At 45.3% G+C, this 16,376-nt stretch overlaps 1 protein-coding gene across 4 annotated transcripts in view; it reads right to left on the minus strand.

Annotated features, from left to right (window-relative positions):
• Positions 1-16,082, minus strand: part of trrap (transformation/transcription domain-associated protein) — an 84,124-nt gene extending 68,042 nt beyond the window's left edge. For 3 of the 4 annotated variants that reach the window (XM_080517823.1, XM_080517822.1, XM_080517824.1), the window contains exons 1-22: positions 15,958-16,082; positions 14,715-14,764; positions 14,415-14,525; positions 14,183-14,287; positions 13,803-13,886; positions 13,473-13,529; positions 13,242-13,367; positions 12,788-12,865; positions 11,880-11,968; positions 11,249-11,345; positions 10,220-10,358; positions 9,526-9,604; positions 8,642-8,876; positions 8,226-8,562; positions 7,979-8,076; positions 7,653-7,847; positions 6,176-6,367; positions 5,239-5,404; positions 4,888-5,144; positions 4,362-4,562; positions 2,356-2,507; positions 13-212 (exon numbers count right to left, since the gene is read on the minus strand). In XM_080517823.1, coding sequence (XP_080373949.1) covers positions 13-212; positions 2,356-2,507; positions 4,362-4,562; positions 4,888-5,144; positions 5,239-5,404; positions 6,176-6,367; positions 7,653-7,847; positions 7,979-8,076; positions 8,226-8,562; positions 8,642-8,876; positions 9,526-9,604; positions 10,220-10,358; positions 11,249-11,345; positions 11,880-11,968; positions 12,788-12,865; positions 13,242-13,367; positions 13,473-13,529; positions 13,803-13,886; positions 14,183-14,287; positions 14,415-14,525; positions 14,715-14,764; positions 15,958-16,057 — 3,148 coding nt within the window. In that variant the 5' untranslated portion in view covers positions 16,058-16,082. The remainder of the gene's footprint in view (positions 1-12; positions 213-2,355; positions 2,508-4,361; positions 4,563-4,887; positions 5,145-5,238; positions 5,405-6,175; positions 6,368-7,652; positions 7,848-7,978; positions 8,077-8,225; positions 8,563-8,641; positions 8,877-9,525; positions 9,605-10,219; positions 10,359-11,248; positions 11,346-11,879; positions 11,969-12,787; positions 12,866-13,241; positions 13,368-13,472; positions 13,530-13,802; positions 13,887-14,182; positions 14,288-14,414; positions 14,526-14,714; positions 14,765-15,957) is intronic. The other variant, XM_080517825.1, reaches the window with a different exon arrangement.
• Positions 16,083-16,376: the final 294 nt, after the last annotated feature.

Consider the following 16,376-nt stretch of genomic DNA (forward strand, 5'->3'; position numbering starts at 1 on the left):
CAGTGTTCTCACCGCACTGTTGAGCCACAGCGACCATAGTGTAATGGCGAATGAGGCTGGCTACGAAGGGCAGCGCGCTGGGCCTCAGGTCCTTGATCACAGCCGACATGAACGCCCCGGTCAGGGCCTGTTCAAAAGTTCTGCGTGCCGGCGTATCCTGAGCCTTATAGCGGTGAGAAATGATGACACTGGGGATCCACTTCTCCGTAAAGCTAATGGGGGAGAAAAGCACACAGTGAATGAGCGGAGAACAGATTAACAAGGACAACATTAACGCCTGGTGGCGGCGATGACATTTTCTACGAGACCAAAGCGCAGAACGTGGAGGTGTAAATATCTCCGTCCATTGCCTGTCAACAGCCTCAGCACCTCGGATTTTCTTTGTCATCAACTTTTCTTATTTTCCCCCTCGCCTCTGTTCTGCTGCCTTTCTTGGTCCCCTGCTGGTATTTTGGTTATTTACTGCAGCTGAAGGCAAGTGGGCCGTGATGTGATCGAGCAGCTGTTTTCTCCATGCTTGAGCTTGTGTTTTATAATGCCACACGCCAGGGGCAGACCTGATGGATCGCTTCATTTTATTATTGCCATCTCAAAAACTGCTCTTTGGAGGAGGAGGAGGGAAAACAGGAAGGAGAGGTGACAAATGGGGGGGGGTGAACAGCATGTCAGATCAATTGCCCTTCTGCCCCATTAGCCTTGGCTCAAATAGCTCTGTCTTTATTCTGTCGGTTTTTTTTCTTCTTCTATATTTAGGCAACAAAAGATGATTCCGGGGGGGGCAAAGAAAAACAAAAGAGGTTTTTTTCGAGAGCGAGAGAAGACGCTGCAAATCAAGACGTCTGAGGAGGTGGCAAGCACAACCCCCTCCTGATCATACCTGACACACTTCATTATCCCCACGCACACACAGATGTATCCGGGTGCATGCGTGTCTCACATTGTAATGACAGGCGAGTGTAAGGGGCATGGTGGAGCATAAACAGACGGGGGGGAAGTCAATTAGCTTCTGCCCGGGGATCAATGATGGTAATGTGACGAACCCACCCGACAGCCAACCCCTCTCACATTCTGCCGTTTATGAATGCAGTTCCACCTTACAACAAAAAAAAAAAAACCAGCCCACCAGAGGGGGGGCCGGAGTGTGTAATTAGTGATGCCCGCTCTTGAGAGGAAATTGATGAGGCGGTGAGTGGTGCTGATGAGATGGGGAAAGGCAATGAGCGGGACGTACGTACAGGACGGAGAGAGGCGACTGATGAGGATGGAGGACGACGGGTGTGCAGGTGTTAACGGGGAAAGGTGATGAGGAGTGCGAGGGTGAAGGTCAGCGGGAGGCAAGTACAGGAACCTCAGAAAAGGGGCAAACGATGGGTTGCTTCTAGTTTCAGAGCAAACTGCAACGGCAAGGCTGAGTAAAGGCAAGAGTGTGGCACAACGATCGATGCCGCAGTGCAGATGTTCACGTGTAGAAAACACTGTCGGGTGAGATATCAGGAGTTTTGTTCAGATCTAACTTTGGGAAACTGTGAATGCAAGATATAGTAACTACATTGACTATTTCACTCTACATTTGACTTCGCACACAAAACGATAACATTTCCTGGTTTTGTCTAACTCGACACGAAGAGACAAGAAACCCTCAACATAGTTCATTCTAAGACTGAAGGCATCCCCGTGTTCAACAAGATGAGAAAAGAAAAAAGAAAAGAAAATAATATCAGAATGACAACATAAAACGTACTCAGAAAGTCAAACATGTCAAACTTTGTGATGTTTGTGAAGATCAGGTAAACCCATCAGCCCTGATCTCATGACTTCCAGTTAGGTGATTTTTATGGAGGCTCTCAGGCTCTGAGCAATGCCAAACAAAGAAGACAGTGAAAAATCTGAATGACTGGAGGGCACATTCCAGCCTTTAAAGATGTAAACAACACTGCTATTGGAATCTTCTCAGAACATTCTGAATGCGAGAAACTTCGCCGAGACCATCAATTAAAAGAGAAAACAAGAATTCCATGATATTCAAATTTTCCATCTAAAAAAAACCCCCAAAAAGCAAACATTTGTTTCTGCAGTGGCGAGCAGAACCCTGGAGAAAATCCCCCTTCCAGCCATTTATGTCAATTAAACTAGTGATCTAAAGTAGCCGACACTGTAAAACCCGACACCAGGATGTGCCGGGCCCTGGCAGACACAGTCCTTCCAAACAGTCGTCTCCACTGAGTGAAGAAAAATGCCTCCTTGAGTGACACCGAGTAATAAATTATGCATCGCGAGAGGAGCGACAGACAATCCGATAACCACAATAGCGAGGCATATGCTACAGACGGACCAAAAGCGGGAGTGTGTGCTCACTTGGGATGAGACAGAAGCTGGTAGAGGGCGTGCTTGTTGTCGTCCAGGCTGGTCATGGCCACGAGGAAACACTTGATGACCTCCCAGGCCTGTCGGCGGTAATACGGCTCTGTGTTGGCGCTCTTCAGGCAGTCCAGAGCCGTCTCGATCGCCTGAGGGAGGGAAAAAAACAGCACACACGTTTTACTCAAAAACCTTTCCCGTGTTAACGCTGAAACACACGTTTCTATGGTACGACTGCCAATATTCCTAAATTATTAATAGGAAGAATCAGATTGCACATACAGGGTATTCAATCTATCGCATGAAGTAAAAAGACGACCATCTTGCCAGGGAAAGGTCATTATCATTTCTACATTATTGGCCGACAAGCCACATCAGCCAGGCACTTGAAATGGAGAAAATGAACTAATTAATGTCACTCAGAACAGAAGAAGGAAATGAGAAATAATGCAAAAACAGAGGAAGGATGGGAGGAAATAAGGACACAGAAAATTGAATAGTGAGAGCATGAGAGTATGAAGGTATCGGGATATTTCCGTCAGGAAAAGGCTTATTGACAAATCACGAGTTGTCAGTCATTTCCAAACGTAGAACATTTTCCCCACTGCCCGTAGATTTATTTATTCATATACCAAATTAGTAAGATCAACATATCCAACAACTAAAATGTACATTCTTAAGCTTGTTTTGCCATAGTTTCTCCAAATATTGTCAACATCTGGCTTGGCTCAAGGTGGCAACTTTAGATTTAAAAATCCAAACAAAGGTTGTTTTTTTTTTCTCATGGTCTGATTCTTCTGATGTTTGAGTGTCACACATGGAACACGAAGACTTAAATCATAGGCCACATGTCATATTTCATTGTGTTTTTAACCAGCATTGTCAACCAACTTTTTAGATTGCTTCTTTAAATTCAAATAGCTGTTGATTTTAAATGTGTGAACTTAAAATGAGAAAAATACTGGCTTTTCTTTCATCTTGTCCTCTATTTAAAAAGTTGTATATCATGAAAACGTGAAACATCCAGCTTGAATAATTTGAAGCCGATTTCTGAAACTCATTCCTATGTAACGTTAGTTCTTCTTACCCAACTTGATCCTCATATGGAAGGACACATCTTATACAATAGTCAGTGGGCACAGTGGAAATATGGAAGTTCTGTGTCAAGGTGCCTTGGCTGAATTTACGTGGAGTAACCCAGTGGTCAGGAAGGCTACAAATAGGATTCCCAATATTTTGAATAGGACCTTCAAAGAAAACAGACTTTATCCTCTGGCCTTTTAAATGTACAGACATACAGGTGTACATTTCTTTCTGAAGTGGCCGGAAGACGAAGAAAAAAAACAACTTAAAAAGTGTAAAGGAGAATTGGAAAAGAGCTTGAAAGGCCGAGGAAATCCAAAGAAATGCAGCTCAAACCCCATGTGAGTGTTTCTGCGCCTCTCCGTTATTTGAGCTCTCAGTCTACCTTGCAGCACTTTGAGCAGTTTTTCCTTAATGTGCCAACTAACCGTATGGCTGCTGCATCATGAGCCGCGAGAGATCCGTGTGTGTGTGTGTGTGTGTGTGTGTGTGTGTGTGTGTGTGTGTCCTACACCCATGATGACGGCAAACACACAGACTGATAACCAAGAAGAGCGAGGAGCCATTAGTGAGAGTAAATAATGCCGTCATGGTGGCCCACACTAGATTGATGATTACTGACTGGGGATGAGGAGAAAAGAAACAAGAGATGAATTTAATTACCTGGAGGACACACACACATCTCCTCACTAACTCTCTCACACAGACACACCTGTGACAGAGATATATTGTTCTCGGTGGAGAACAATAATGAAGAATATCTTGCTCTTTTACCTTTAATTCTTTCTTTCTCAAAGTGAAATACAAAAGGCAATGAGGTCCAGAAAGGGTCGCCAGACTGGTCTCAGCCTGTGCTGCAAAGTGGAGTCGTGCAGAAACTTTCCCTCCAGCAGAGACTTGGGCAAGGCGGACGGGCCTACCTTCTCCATGGGCAGCTGTATGGACGCTTTGCAGTCGGTGAATTCGGATTTGATGCTCGGCCCCTGGACCTCGGTCACCACGTAATGCAGCCTCTGGGACTCCTTCAGCATCTTCCTGTTGCTGCCGCCGAACTTGCCCAACACCCGGTAGGCTACGTGGGATATGCTTTCAGCTGGATTGCGGAGGGTACGCCACAAAGCCTGGAGAAAGTGAGGGAGAGGAAATATTAGCCTCGGTGTCAAAAGCAAAAAAAAAAAAAAAGGCATCGGATTTGATTGCAAAGCATCACATAGGCCCTTTAAAATGGCCTTAATTAAAAAAAAAAGACATTTAAATGAAGTGTTTATGCACTTATGCATTGTGCCAAACCTGTAGAAAGTCTTAAAATGTATAAACCGGAGTGTTAGTACGTGGTAGCAGCTATGCCCCAGATAAACCACTAGGGGGCAGCTATGTTAAGTGATTAACAACAGATCACAGGACTGTTGAGACTTTCATGAACCAACCACAGAGCAACAGGCCCACCTGCATCAGCTCCGCCCTGACAGGCTGGATGTGATCGTACAGGAAGTCGGGCTGGAGGTTGTCGACGCACAGCTCCAGGGTCCGGAGACCCTGGCTGACCAGCGTCTGGGAGCCGTTGAGGGCCGACACCAGTGGATCCATCAGCATGGGCAAGTAGGGCAGCAGGGAGCTGAGGCGCACCGGCACCGTCAGACACAACTCCACGAACAGGTCTTTCATGTGCTGCTTGTGGAGGCCGCTCTGCAGCATGTTCAGGCCTGAAGGGGACGAGAAGCCGTGATGCAACGTCTGAAAGGATTTCACCGGACAGCGATACCTTCTGTTCAGTGTTTGAGTGTGCGAGGGCGTCACCTTGCAGCAGGTTGGGAAGCAGAGGGAGGAACTCCTGGTAGAGGAGGTCGTGGCTGCCGCCACCGATGGAGCGGAAGAGGGCCCGGAGGAGGAGGAAGTAGTTGTAGGGTTCTTTAGCAGACTGAGCCAGCTCCATGGAGCTGTTCACAATCTTGTGGAGGTGAGGCTGATGGAAAAGAGGAGCATATTAGTAAAGTAACTACCAGTGATTTGTTGTTTAACCCCTGGATGCACAACCTATCAGTACCTACACTCTTCCACAACTGGGGTCAAAAATGACCCCAATTCAAATCAGTGCGTTTTTGCAATATACTGGGTTGTTATTCTTCAAAATCTTTAAAATAAAGAGTTCGAATATCTTCATATTCCAGGTATTCCTCAAAAAACATGTTTGTAACATGAGGCCATTTGCATTTTAATTTATTTTTTTCATTAATTTTAAGAAATTGCAGTTTTTGTACCACAACCCACTTACACATGTGATGTCAGCAGTCTCACCACCCTGGAGGTAAAAATGACCTCCAGGGTGGTGAGACTGCTGACATCACATGTGTAAGTGGGACAGTATTGACAGTCAAAGTTGCATCAGATGTGAGATATGACATCAGATGTGTAAGTGGGACTGTTAAGAGTTGCTAAGAATTAAAGTTTCATAGAAGATTCCATAGGAACTGCTTGGGGTCATTTTTGACCCCACTTGTGCAAGAGTGGGGTCGTGATACAAAAACTGCAATTTCTTAAAATTAATGAAAAAAATAAATAAAAATGCAAATGGCCTCATGTCACAAACATGTTTTTTGAGGAATACCTGGAATATGAATATACTACAACTTTTCATTTTAAAGATGTTGAAGAATAACAACCCGTGTGGTCATTTTTGACCCCACCTGTGCATCTAAGGGTTAAAAAAAAAAAAAAAACAATAGTAATAAAACACCTTGAGCATCTGCTCGTTCTCGGCAGCAAACAGTGAAACGGAGCCAAAGACCAGCTTGAAGAGCTTGAGGTAGAGGTTGGAGAGCTCCACGTTGGAGCCCATCTCTGGCAGCCTCTCGAGGAGATACTCCACCAGGATGGTGGCAAACAGAGCCGAGGTGGACAGGTTGGCCAGGAAGGAATTCGCCACGATCTACAAGTTCACAAAAAGAAAAAAGAAACAGGATTTAAAATGAGTTACTACTAAAACCATTACTGTGAAAGACGTCACGTTTGTGATAGAAAACACCGGGACCAGTTTCAACCTCAAGACCGACCGCTGGAAGACCCCCGACACAAACGGCATGAAATCTTTATTCTGTGTGCGTGTCTGTCTGAACTCGTCTCATCTGTTGACGAGACTCTTGCTTCTCATCAGGAGAGAGGCACGCAGCACTTCTCTATTCTCAGACCTGGAGCAGGAGAGCGGCCGACTCCAGCCAACACTCAGGAGAGCGAGAGAGAGACAGAGAGAGAGAGCGAGAGAGAGAGAGAGAGAGAGAGACAGAGACAGAGAGAGAGAGAGACAGAGAGAGAGAGAGACAGAGAGAGAGAGAGACAGAGAGAGAGAGAGACAGAGACAGAGAGAGCAAGACAGAGAGAGAGAGAGAGAGAGACAGAGAGAGAGAGAGACAGAGAGACAGAGAGAGCGAGAGAGAGAGCAAGACAGAGAGAGAGACAGAGAGAGAGACAGAGAGAGAGCGAGAGAGCGACAGAGAGAGAGAGCGACAGAGAGAGAGCGAGACAGAGAGAGAGCGAGAGAGCGAGAGAGCGACAGAGAGAGACAGAGAGAGAGACAGAGAGAGAGAGAGAGAGAGAGAGAGAGCGAGAGAGAGAGCAAGACAGAGAGAGCGAGAGAGAGCAAGACAGAGAGAGAGACAGAGAGAGCGAGAGAGAGCAAGACAGAGAGAGAGACAGAGAGACAGAGACAGAGAGAGAGACAGAGAGAGAGCGAGAGAGCGACAGAGCGAGAGAGCGACAGAGAGAGAGAGAGACAGAGAGAGAGCGAGATAGAGAGAGACAGAGACAGAGACAGAGAGAGACAGAGACAGAGACAGAGAGAGAGAGAGAGAGAGAGAGAGTCACTCGCCCTCTCCAGCCCGGGAGTGTTAAAAAAAACAACCGACATCTTTCTCTGCTTTTAAGGCAGCTGACGCAAGATACTTTCCAATGCACGCCCTCTTCCTGCTGGTGGGAGTGTGCTCGTTAGTGTGTGAGTGGATGATGTGTGTTTGTATATATTGGTGCTGAAGAGCAGAAGCCAATTCTAAACACGTCATCGTAGAGGCAGACGTTCCATTGTGTCACTAATGATAGAAGGCGGCTTAGTTTGCTTATTAAAAGGACACAATACAAACCTGTTCCATCAGAAAGACAACATGGGTGAACAAAACAACAAGCTTTTGTTGGGGAGCTTCCTGGGAGAAGGATCAGTCTACCTGCAGAGCGTAGTTTTTGGAGATCCTCTCCACCATGTAGGGCACAGTGGTCTGGAAGATCTCCTTGAACGTCAGGGGGTTCATCATGGTGAACACTCCAGCAAAGTGCTCCAGAACTTCCTTCTCCTCCTTCATGCGTACAGTCTGGCAGTTTGCCACCCGGATGTACGTCTGCTGGTTGTTAGCCACCTGCACCTGGTCGGGGACCCAAGACACACTGATCAGGGACATTTTCTTCTCTTTATATGACAATGTTGCTTGCAAATCTGTACGTTTTTAAAAAAAGGGACCATATAAATGAGCACACTTGTGTAATTGTCTAGTACCTGGTAGATGTCCAAGGCCTGCATTGCATATTTCACTAGTTTAATGTAGATTTGAGTCTCTTTTGGCTGAAGCTGCTTGTTAGGAATGAACTGAGCCTCTGCAGGGGAGATTAAAAAAAACAAAACAAAACAAAAGTTACGCGGTGCATTTTAGCAAGCCCACGCAAACCAAGGACAGCTGCAGCATATCAACAAACAAACAAACGAAACGACAACAAAAAAAGCCTCTCCAACTGTGTCTTCCTACCTCCGGGGGCTTTGCAAGACGTGATGCCCCAGGTGATGGTCTTCACGCCGCAGACCAAAGTCTTCACTAAGCTGCGGCAGTCCGACACCTGGAATGTCTGCTTGTCCTCCTTCTCACCGGGTCTGTCCAACGCCGCCGCCGGCGCTTGGGGCGGCGCGGCCACGGGTGTCGGGGGAGCAGGGGGCAGGATGGCCGGGGTGGTGGAAGGGGTGGGGGTGGCGGGAACGCCGGGTAACACCCCGGGGTCCACCACACCCATCTCCGACTGTGGTTTGCATTTCTTGAAGATGGAGACGAGCTGGTAGCGTGCGATGGTGTGAAACTTCAACACGAACACCTGTTTTATGGAGACAGAGGAGGACAATTGGCATCTCCCCACCAGTGTTTCTACATACTTTTATTTTGAAGCCACCTACTTCCAGCATCCTCATCAGGATGTCCCGCCCGTTGCCGTTCTCCTGCTCCGACTTGGAGCGGATGCAGTCCACCAGGTTGAGGAGGAGCTTGCAGGACATGGTTTGGATGTTACTGGGAAGTGACTCGTCGTCAATGTTCTTGGCAAAAAGCTGCACGGCGAGGGACAAATCTGTCAGGGGCAAGTTCTGGCGGACGTGATGCACCAAGTCTGCGAGCGTGCTGTAGGCCAAGGGTCTGACGAGGAAGACAAACACATGGTGTCACACTTACAAAACACAAGAAAAGAAAACTACACAGTTAAAGATTTAGCACCCAAAAGAAACACTTAAATTCCAAAAGGCTGTGCTTTAGTGAACCCAGATGTATTTTTTCAGAAAGCCACAAGTAGTAATTAGGGATTCTGAGGGCTGAAGAAGCTTCACAGACATGGAAAGCAGTTGAGGAATGAAGGAGGGGGGGAAGAAGGAGAGAGAGAGGTGAGCTAATGAGTGACACTGATAGTCCTGCCAGATTCCATCCAGCTGCCTTGTTTCCCGTGTTGCACTAATGCAAAATGACAGCTATTTTGTTGATGAGGTGAGCTACTTTGGCAAGTGAGGAGGGTCAAGGAGGTTTTTTGCAATCGAACTCTGGGAGGGTGTGCAGGCAGCTTGCCCGCTGGAGGCGAAGGCGTACATGACAACTTGACAGTGTGATCAGTGCGGCGGCGTTCGCAGTCGGCCTCCCTGAGAATTTCCGCGGCGCCGAGGAGTGCCTGATTAATATGCAGAGACACTTAACACGCACCTGGCTGAGAAATCATCCATGAGAGGGAGACGGCGCCGACACCGAGGAGTTCACATCATTGAGCGGTGATCGTGAGCACACATACAAAAGAACTCACCTCAGAGTCTCTCGAGCCGTGTAGCCAGAACCAATCAGGATGGACTCGTCAAAAAGTTTGTCCATACAAGGAATGAACTCTGAAACACAACACGCCAAGAATTCTGATGACAACGCAACCGAGTGCTGTGGAAAATAAGAAATATATAATGATGTAATAACACATTTCTATGTATGATTTTTCTCAGATTTTTGCAATAATAATAATTACCACACAAGCATCAACTTGTGGTTTTGATAAACTCCAGTTTTTTTTAATTATTTTTACAGCGCAAGACATGTGACAGAAAAACAGCCTGAATCAGTGAAAGTGGTTGGCACACAAATGGAAGACTTAACTCGGCATAAAATGTTGGAACAAAATAAACCAAACTCATTGTGTGAGAGCTCAACCATCCATCAGGGAAATCTTCAGTCATTTCATTCAGTCTCACGTTCCATCTTTCAGTTCCAATATCAAAACCAGGCTCCACGGCCACTTTGACGCCAAATGAAAACATTATTTCACACGAGTGAGACGTGAAAGGTGAAGAAACCGTTTTGACCAGCAAGAACAAATCCAACCACAATATTTAGAGTCTGGAGGGTTTACCGAGAAGGAAAAACAAGCCTTCTCATTATTCTGCATCACAATAGCCAATATGCATGCACACGTGCGTGTGTGTGTGTGTGTGTGTGTGTGTGTGAATACATACGGCTGCGCAGGTCAGTGGTGAGAATGTGCTTAGCTGCAATCAGCAGTTCCTTGCGGAGGTGAGCAGTCTCTGAGGGGCAGTTGGACAGCAGCTGCAACATGCCCTTCACCATCTGTTGAGAATACTTCCCAACCAGGTCCTGACAGGGCGCACAAACACGCAAAATAAGATTTATGATTAGTAGCTTTTGTTTTTCTTTTTTTTTAAACCATTGTTCTCTAAGGGCTTCAGAGCATCTGAAAAATAAATTCTTTACAAGCAGCAAACACATATTTGAGCCAGTGAGCAATTTAAATTAGCCTCTGCTTTAATACAGGGTGTGACTAAAGAACTCCATAAAGCCAGAAGGCCTATTAATGGTGGTATTACAGATCGATTATTAATGACAGGTGCCGTACAGCGGCGTCACGATGAGCCCAGGTCACCGGTCCGAGTCTGGGTTGAGCCGTTCTCAGCGTCTGAACCATCAACCTTACTGCGCCGTCTTACTCAGTGTGAGAAAAGTTTCAATAAAGACTTTATCTTTATAATTCCTATTTTCATTGTTTTGTTTCATTGTGCACGTAACCACAACAAAACCGCCACAGCCGATCATCCACCCCCCCCTCCTCCTACTGTTACACCATCTCCATGTTCTACTTCACTACACCTCTGCCTCCATCGCCGTCATCCAATACATCAACAATATCTCTTCATATCTATTCGTCTGCGCACGTCAAAACCATCTCAACCCGCCTCCTTTAGGCTTGGTCACCAAAATGCCCAGCCTTAGCTGAGAGTCAAGTATTCCTTAAAAAAAAAAAAGTTTTTAAAAAAGACCCATGATTGTCACTTTGAACTTTTGAGGAGTTTTCCCATCATTGACAGTGAGGACACTCACGTTACAGCTGAACAAAAACAACCTTTTAAGGTCTTTTTGGTCATATTTAATAAGGAAAACATTCCAGTAAGATGAAATAATGTGAAAAAAATGACAAGTCACCTTTAAAGCAAGATGAATAAAAAAAAAAAAAAAATAAGTAACTGTACCTGGTAGATCCGGATGATGTAGGCCAGAAATGACAAAGTCTTGATCTGTGCAGCAATGAAGTCGGCGTACAGCTCCTTGTTATAGAGCTTGTGTTGTCTACAGGGGAGACAATTTACAGAGGAAAACCATTTATTTTATGACCGAGACATTCGTGATTTTGTTAATGATGTTGTATACCTGCATTAGTGGCAACTGCAGAGGTTGAAACTGTGCATCTACATGTGGGAGTCAATTCTATATGGGTGACTCGTCTGTCTGCGTCACAGCTGCTACTGAACGGAAGACAAACTCTCTCTCTCTCTCCCTCTCCCTCTCCCTCACTCTGTACCTGCCAGTGCCAGAAAGTCCTGAGGTATTTTTTTCTAAATTAACTCAGCTCCATTTCCCTCCTGTTCAGAATGCTTAACGCAACCCCCTTCCTATCTGGAGATGTTTCGCCTCCTGCGACGCCAATTTCTACAATTTTAACTTCCCCGGAATGGAATTTAGCTGCAGCGTTTGCCAGGCATGTGCCCAGCAGACCCATCTAACACTTGATCGGAGGGAAGGGGAATTAAAAGTTAAATTCACAAGAGGCGCACTCTAACTTCCAGACACACACACACACACACACACACACACACACCTTACCTTGCCTGCGGAGACACCTGGAGCATGATGGTGTTCATGATGAGGGGGACAAACTCCGACACGACATTGTGAATGTTCAGCTTGTATAGCTGAGGAGAAGAGCAAACACACAACACCGATGACCCAAATCCAGTTATCCAACAGCTTGAAGGAAAGAATACAGGAGGGTGATTTCGTTCAATCGCAATGATTTTCAAACCTCATGTTCGGTTCAAGTGTTGCACCAGATGTACTCTTCAAGATGCAACTGTTAAATAAAAAAAAAACCCCAGAGTTTCGAGTCCCAACCTTTAAAGCCGCCGCCGCTGCCCTTAAAGGGTGCCACATGACATTTGTCCATGGACACAGAATGCTGTGTTCCACATTCATTTGCAAATGGCTTTGTGTGTGTGTGTGTTACACAAAATGGCTGGACGCGGTGGTTTGGCACAGAGGAGACACACTCTGATAAGCATTTCTGGTGAATGCAGAACTAGTGAACACCTGTGAGTGTTGGAAGAGCGATCGGGAAGTCACCACTGCTTTACAGGGGGCGGGGAGGTGTGGGGGGGGTACAAATAAATATTCTCTTGACAATCATTTGGCTCAGATGAAAGGATAAGCAAACAACATGCCCACAGAGACGTGATCAAAAATAGAGAAAAGCATCTTTTATTTCACAAGGCCTTTCATAGATACCTCTTGATAGGAAAGAAGCACCAGAAAGCTTGTTTATGTACTTTTCTTACTCACATTTTACATTTTTCCAGCCAAGAACATATACGTCTTGAGATTATTTATACAGCTACATAAGCTTGAGTTGGTCTTTTGTATCTCCCTTTTTTCCTCCAAGGGAAACGTTGCGCTCGATGCAGCTGCGTGAAGAAAAAGCCCTCATGAAAGCACAGATCCAGCCGCACTTCACTCACCTGATACATGAGCACCACTATGATGGGCAGCTCTGCCAGCACCTTGAGAGACAAGGACCCTCGAGGGATGATGGTGTGCTTCAGACAAGAAACAACGCAGAAATGTAAGGACACCACGTGAACCAAGTTGCCCAACTGCTGGAAACCAATCACGGATCCCAACAACACACATTACTGCTGAATAGGGAAGAGACCGACGTCCTCATTCAGCGTTAAATGATTATATTCCTCAGCGAGGATTCACTCCACTAAATCACTTGCAGTAGAAAGACTTGGGTTAACTGAGGTTCTTACAATTGCAGTGATTATAGCGGTATCATTCACAGGTCTCTTTATGCACTTTCTATTCTTGTCCCTGTAGTTCCAGGTATTCTGCCGCAGTGCTCTACTGCCACCCTCTGGTGAGAGCCCATACTGGGGAAAAGAAGACGACGCTAAACATTGGGAGACTCACCGTTCGAGTTTCGCTGTCCTCCCTCTCCGGTGCAGTTTTCACCAGCACCGACGTGATCATCCCCACCATTTCTGGAGAGGGAACCGTGTTCTCCGCGATCACCTGCGGATTCTCAAAGTACCGCGCCTGTGGGGGGGAGGGGGTGCAAGAAAACAGGAGCATTTTTAAAAAAAGAAGAAGGATGAGGGTAGGAAAGCAGTCCAGCGTCACATGCTGCTGAGGTTTACTGACCACAACTTTGGGAAGATCTTTATAAATCTGCTTCACAAAGTCCAGAAAATGGTGAATCTGAGGAGAAATGATAATAACAAACGAGAGGACACCAGTAAACACGTCTGTATGATTTTTCTCTTCAACATAGTTCATTGATCACTGTAGACACCCAGTTCTAAATGGTAAGCACAGCCGGTTATTCTATATGAAGGCTTTCTGTCTTGAACAACGGAACAAAAAATGTGTCTTCTGTGGCAAATAGCAGAAGAAAATCAGTCTGATCTTCATGACTTTTATCAATTCTTTAACATTTAAAGTGCTGAAACAGCACAAACAGTACGAACTCACCTCCTGAGAGATCGGGGGCCGGAACTGCTTATGTAGTTCAATAATGATGCGAAGGCATATCAGCACATTTTCCTCACTTTCAATCTGCATGCAAAGAAGAGAAAGTTTGAGATTGTCGTGCAGAAGCTCGTCCATACATGTTAAATGTTGATACCTAATCCTTAATCTTATTAGTTTGACTGCTACTGAAGGGGAGTTGAAAACATTTCAGTCTGTTTGGACACTGTTTTGTTTACAAACCATATATGACTGATGCTGAAAAACATTCTGTGCATTTATCAAGTGGGGAATAAAACTAAATCAACAGTTGGTAGCACAATAAATCTTGAAGAATACTTTTAAAACTCCCTGAAAGATTTCAATCCAACGGATGCAAATACCTCCAGGAAGCAGAACATCAGCGCCAGGATGTTCTTGGTGTGGGGGCGGAGGTGCTCGTTTGTCGGAATACGGTGGATGATTTCAAGCACAAGCTTCCGTAGTTGCTGAATCAACGAACGAACGAATGAATGAATGAAAGTTAATCAGTTTATAATGCAGCTTTGAATACAGTCATGTCATTTGAGGCCATCAAGTCAAAGCGATTCAGTTCAGGAGATTTGGAACACACACCTGTGTGGGTTTTTCCTGAAGGAACTGCACCTCTCCATCCTTAAGAAAGGTGAGGAAGCGAGGGATGATGTGTTCCAGGAAGGTGGAGTATTGAGGGGAAGAAGTCACATTCTGAAAAGACGCGAGAAAGCGGTTTTGGCACCGTCAACCACTTTTAATCAGCCTGTGTCCGTTCCTGTGCGCCAACTTCCAAACATCAGAAAGGTTATTACAAACCCAGGCTTTTTTTGTTTTCATCACAATCCGACACTCAAATTTAACCCACCTCATCAAAAGATGAAAAACGTTCGTCAAACTCACCTCAAAGTTCTCGCTGACCTCCTGCATCATCTTGAGTTTAGTTTCATCAGCTGGAAGTTGAAGGACAGAGTGTCACCATCAATCACTTCCACTTTTGGGAGAACTCTCCGTGTGCTCAGCAGGGGCGCTCAGATCTTATCAGTTTTACTTTCAGCGTCCAGATTGATCACAAGGTACACCGTGAAACACACTCAATCACATTCTCTCTCTCTCACACACACACACACACACATTCACGGGTACCTTGAACTGGACTAAAGCGTATCGCTCTCATCACATCGCCCAATGACGCAAACATGTGCCTCAACTAAATCATTTAAATAGTCAAATATTGGGTGTACTATTATGTCTGGTCCTCATTACATGTTGAGCCAATTTTCCTTTGTAATCCAATTAATTCTATATACATCTATTGCTCATGAAACCCCAATTACTTGTCCTGCACTGACAATCTTATTGCAAATAGCAACACTAGAAATAACTAACTGGCATTCTACTGAGATACAGCATTGACATTGTTCCACACTCCACCTGCTTTTATTGTAGATTTTAAAGAATTCAAAAGTGGACGTAATACGTATTCTTCACTACACTCAGAATTGTGATACATCACGTTTTTGGATTAATATGAAACTCATGGATCACGTTTTTTTTAATCAGAGGTGACAAAGGTAAAAACACAGTTTCCTTAAGTAGAAACAACGATACTTGTTTGGCAGCAAAAAAATAATAATAAAAAAATTACTAAATTCCATACTTCCACTTGAGTAAATTTATTTTAAGAAAAAAAGTCACTGACATTTTTCACTCATGGCCCGAATGAAGGTTAATCATTCTAATATTCCCAATTTTCCCCACTAATGTGATGAGACAACAAGGTGCTAGACACAATCAATATTGTAATAAAAGCCAATTATTACCCAATAATAACAATAATAATAAAATATTCATTTGATTGTTTCTCAGTGACACCCTGAGGGCCGGTCAAGCAGAGGAGGTAAAGGGCCACATATTCCCCAGTCCGTTTTAAAGTGTCATGTTAATATTATGTGTCCCACTTTTACTTTACTCAAGACGACTTCAAAATACACCAACAGATCATTTCTGTGAACTTACAAACTATTATACGCTGCTATTCGGAACCCAACATCTCGTAAATATTTCAGTAACTGTGCTGTTGGTGAGGTGTCGTTTGCCATATTGTGATTTTACTGATCACCAGCAGTGCAGGATGAGAACTTACGTGTGTTAGTGTCAGTGAGTGCAGCCACGAACTGCAGGTACTTCTTCATCAGGGTGGTCTGGTCCACCACGGTGGGGCTGGGCGCCGGGACGAAGGCCATGGTGACCGCAGGCCAGGGACAGACCGGGCTGCAGAACCGTCTGGTCACTATAGCCCCATGCAGGCTGCACAAACGAAGGCCAGAAGCAGCTTCGGTGAAAAGGGAGGTTCACAAACAAACCGGCGGCGGGTCTATGAACATGCCGACTTCCAGGCGCGCGGTGATGACGTAATCAACGCGCCAGCTAGCACAAATTGTGCGCCCACCAACATAATCCCTTTATTTAACTTGGTATACTGTCGGAGGGGAGCACCTTTTTGTGTGTGAAATGTCTTCCATGCATATGCATCCACGCAAGAACGCGGTAAAAGTTGCACAA

This window comes from Blennius ocellaris (genome assembly GCF_963422515.1).
Source record: "Blennius ocellaris genome assembly, chromosome: 21".
In the NCBI taxonomy this organism is placed as follows: Eukaryota; Metazoa; Chordata; class Actinopteri; order Blenniiformes; family Blenniidae; genus Blennius; species Blennius ocellaris.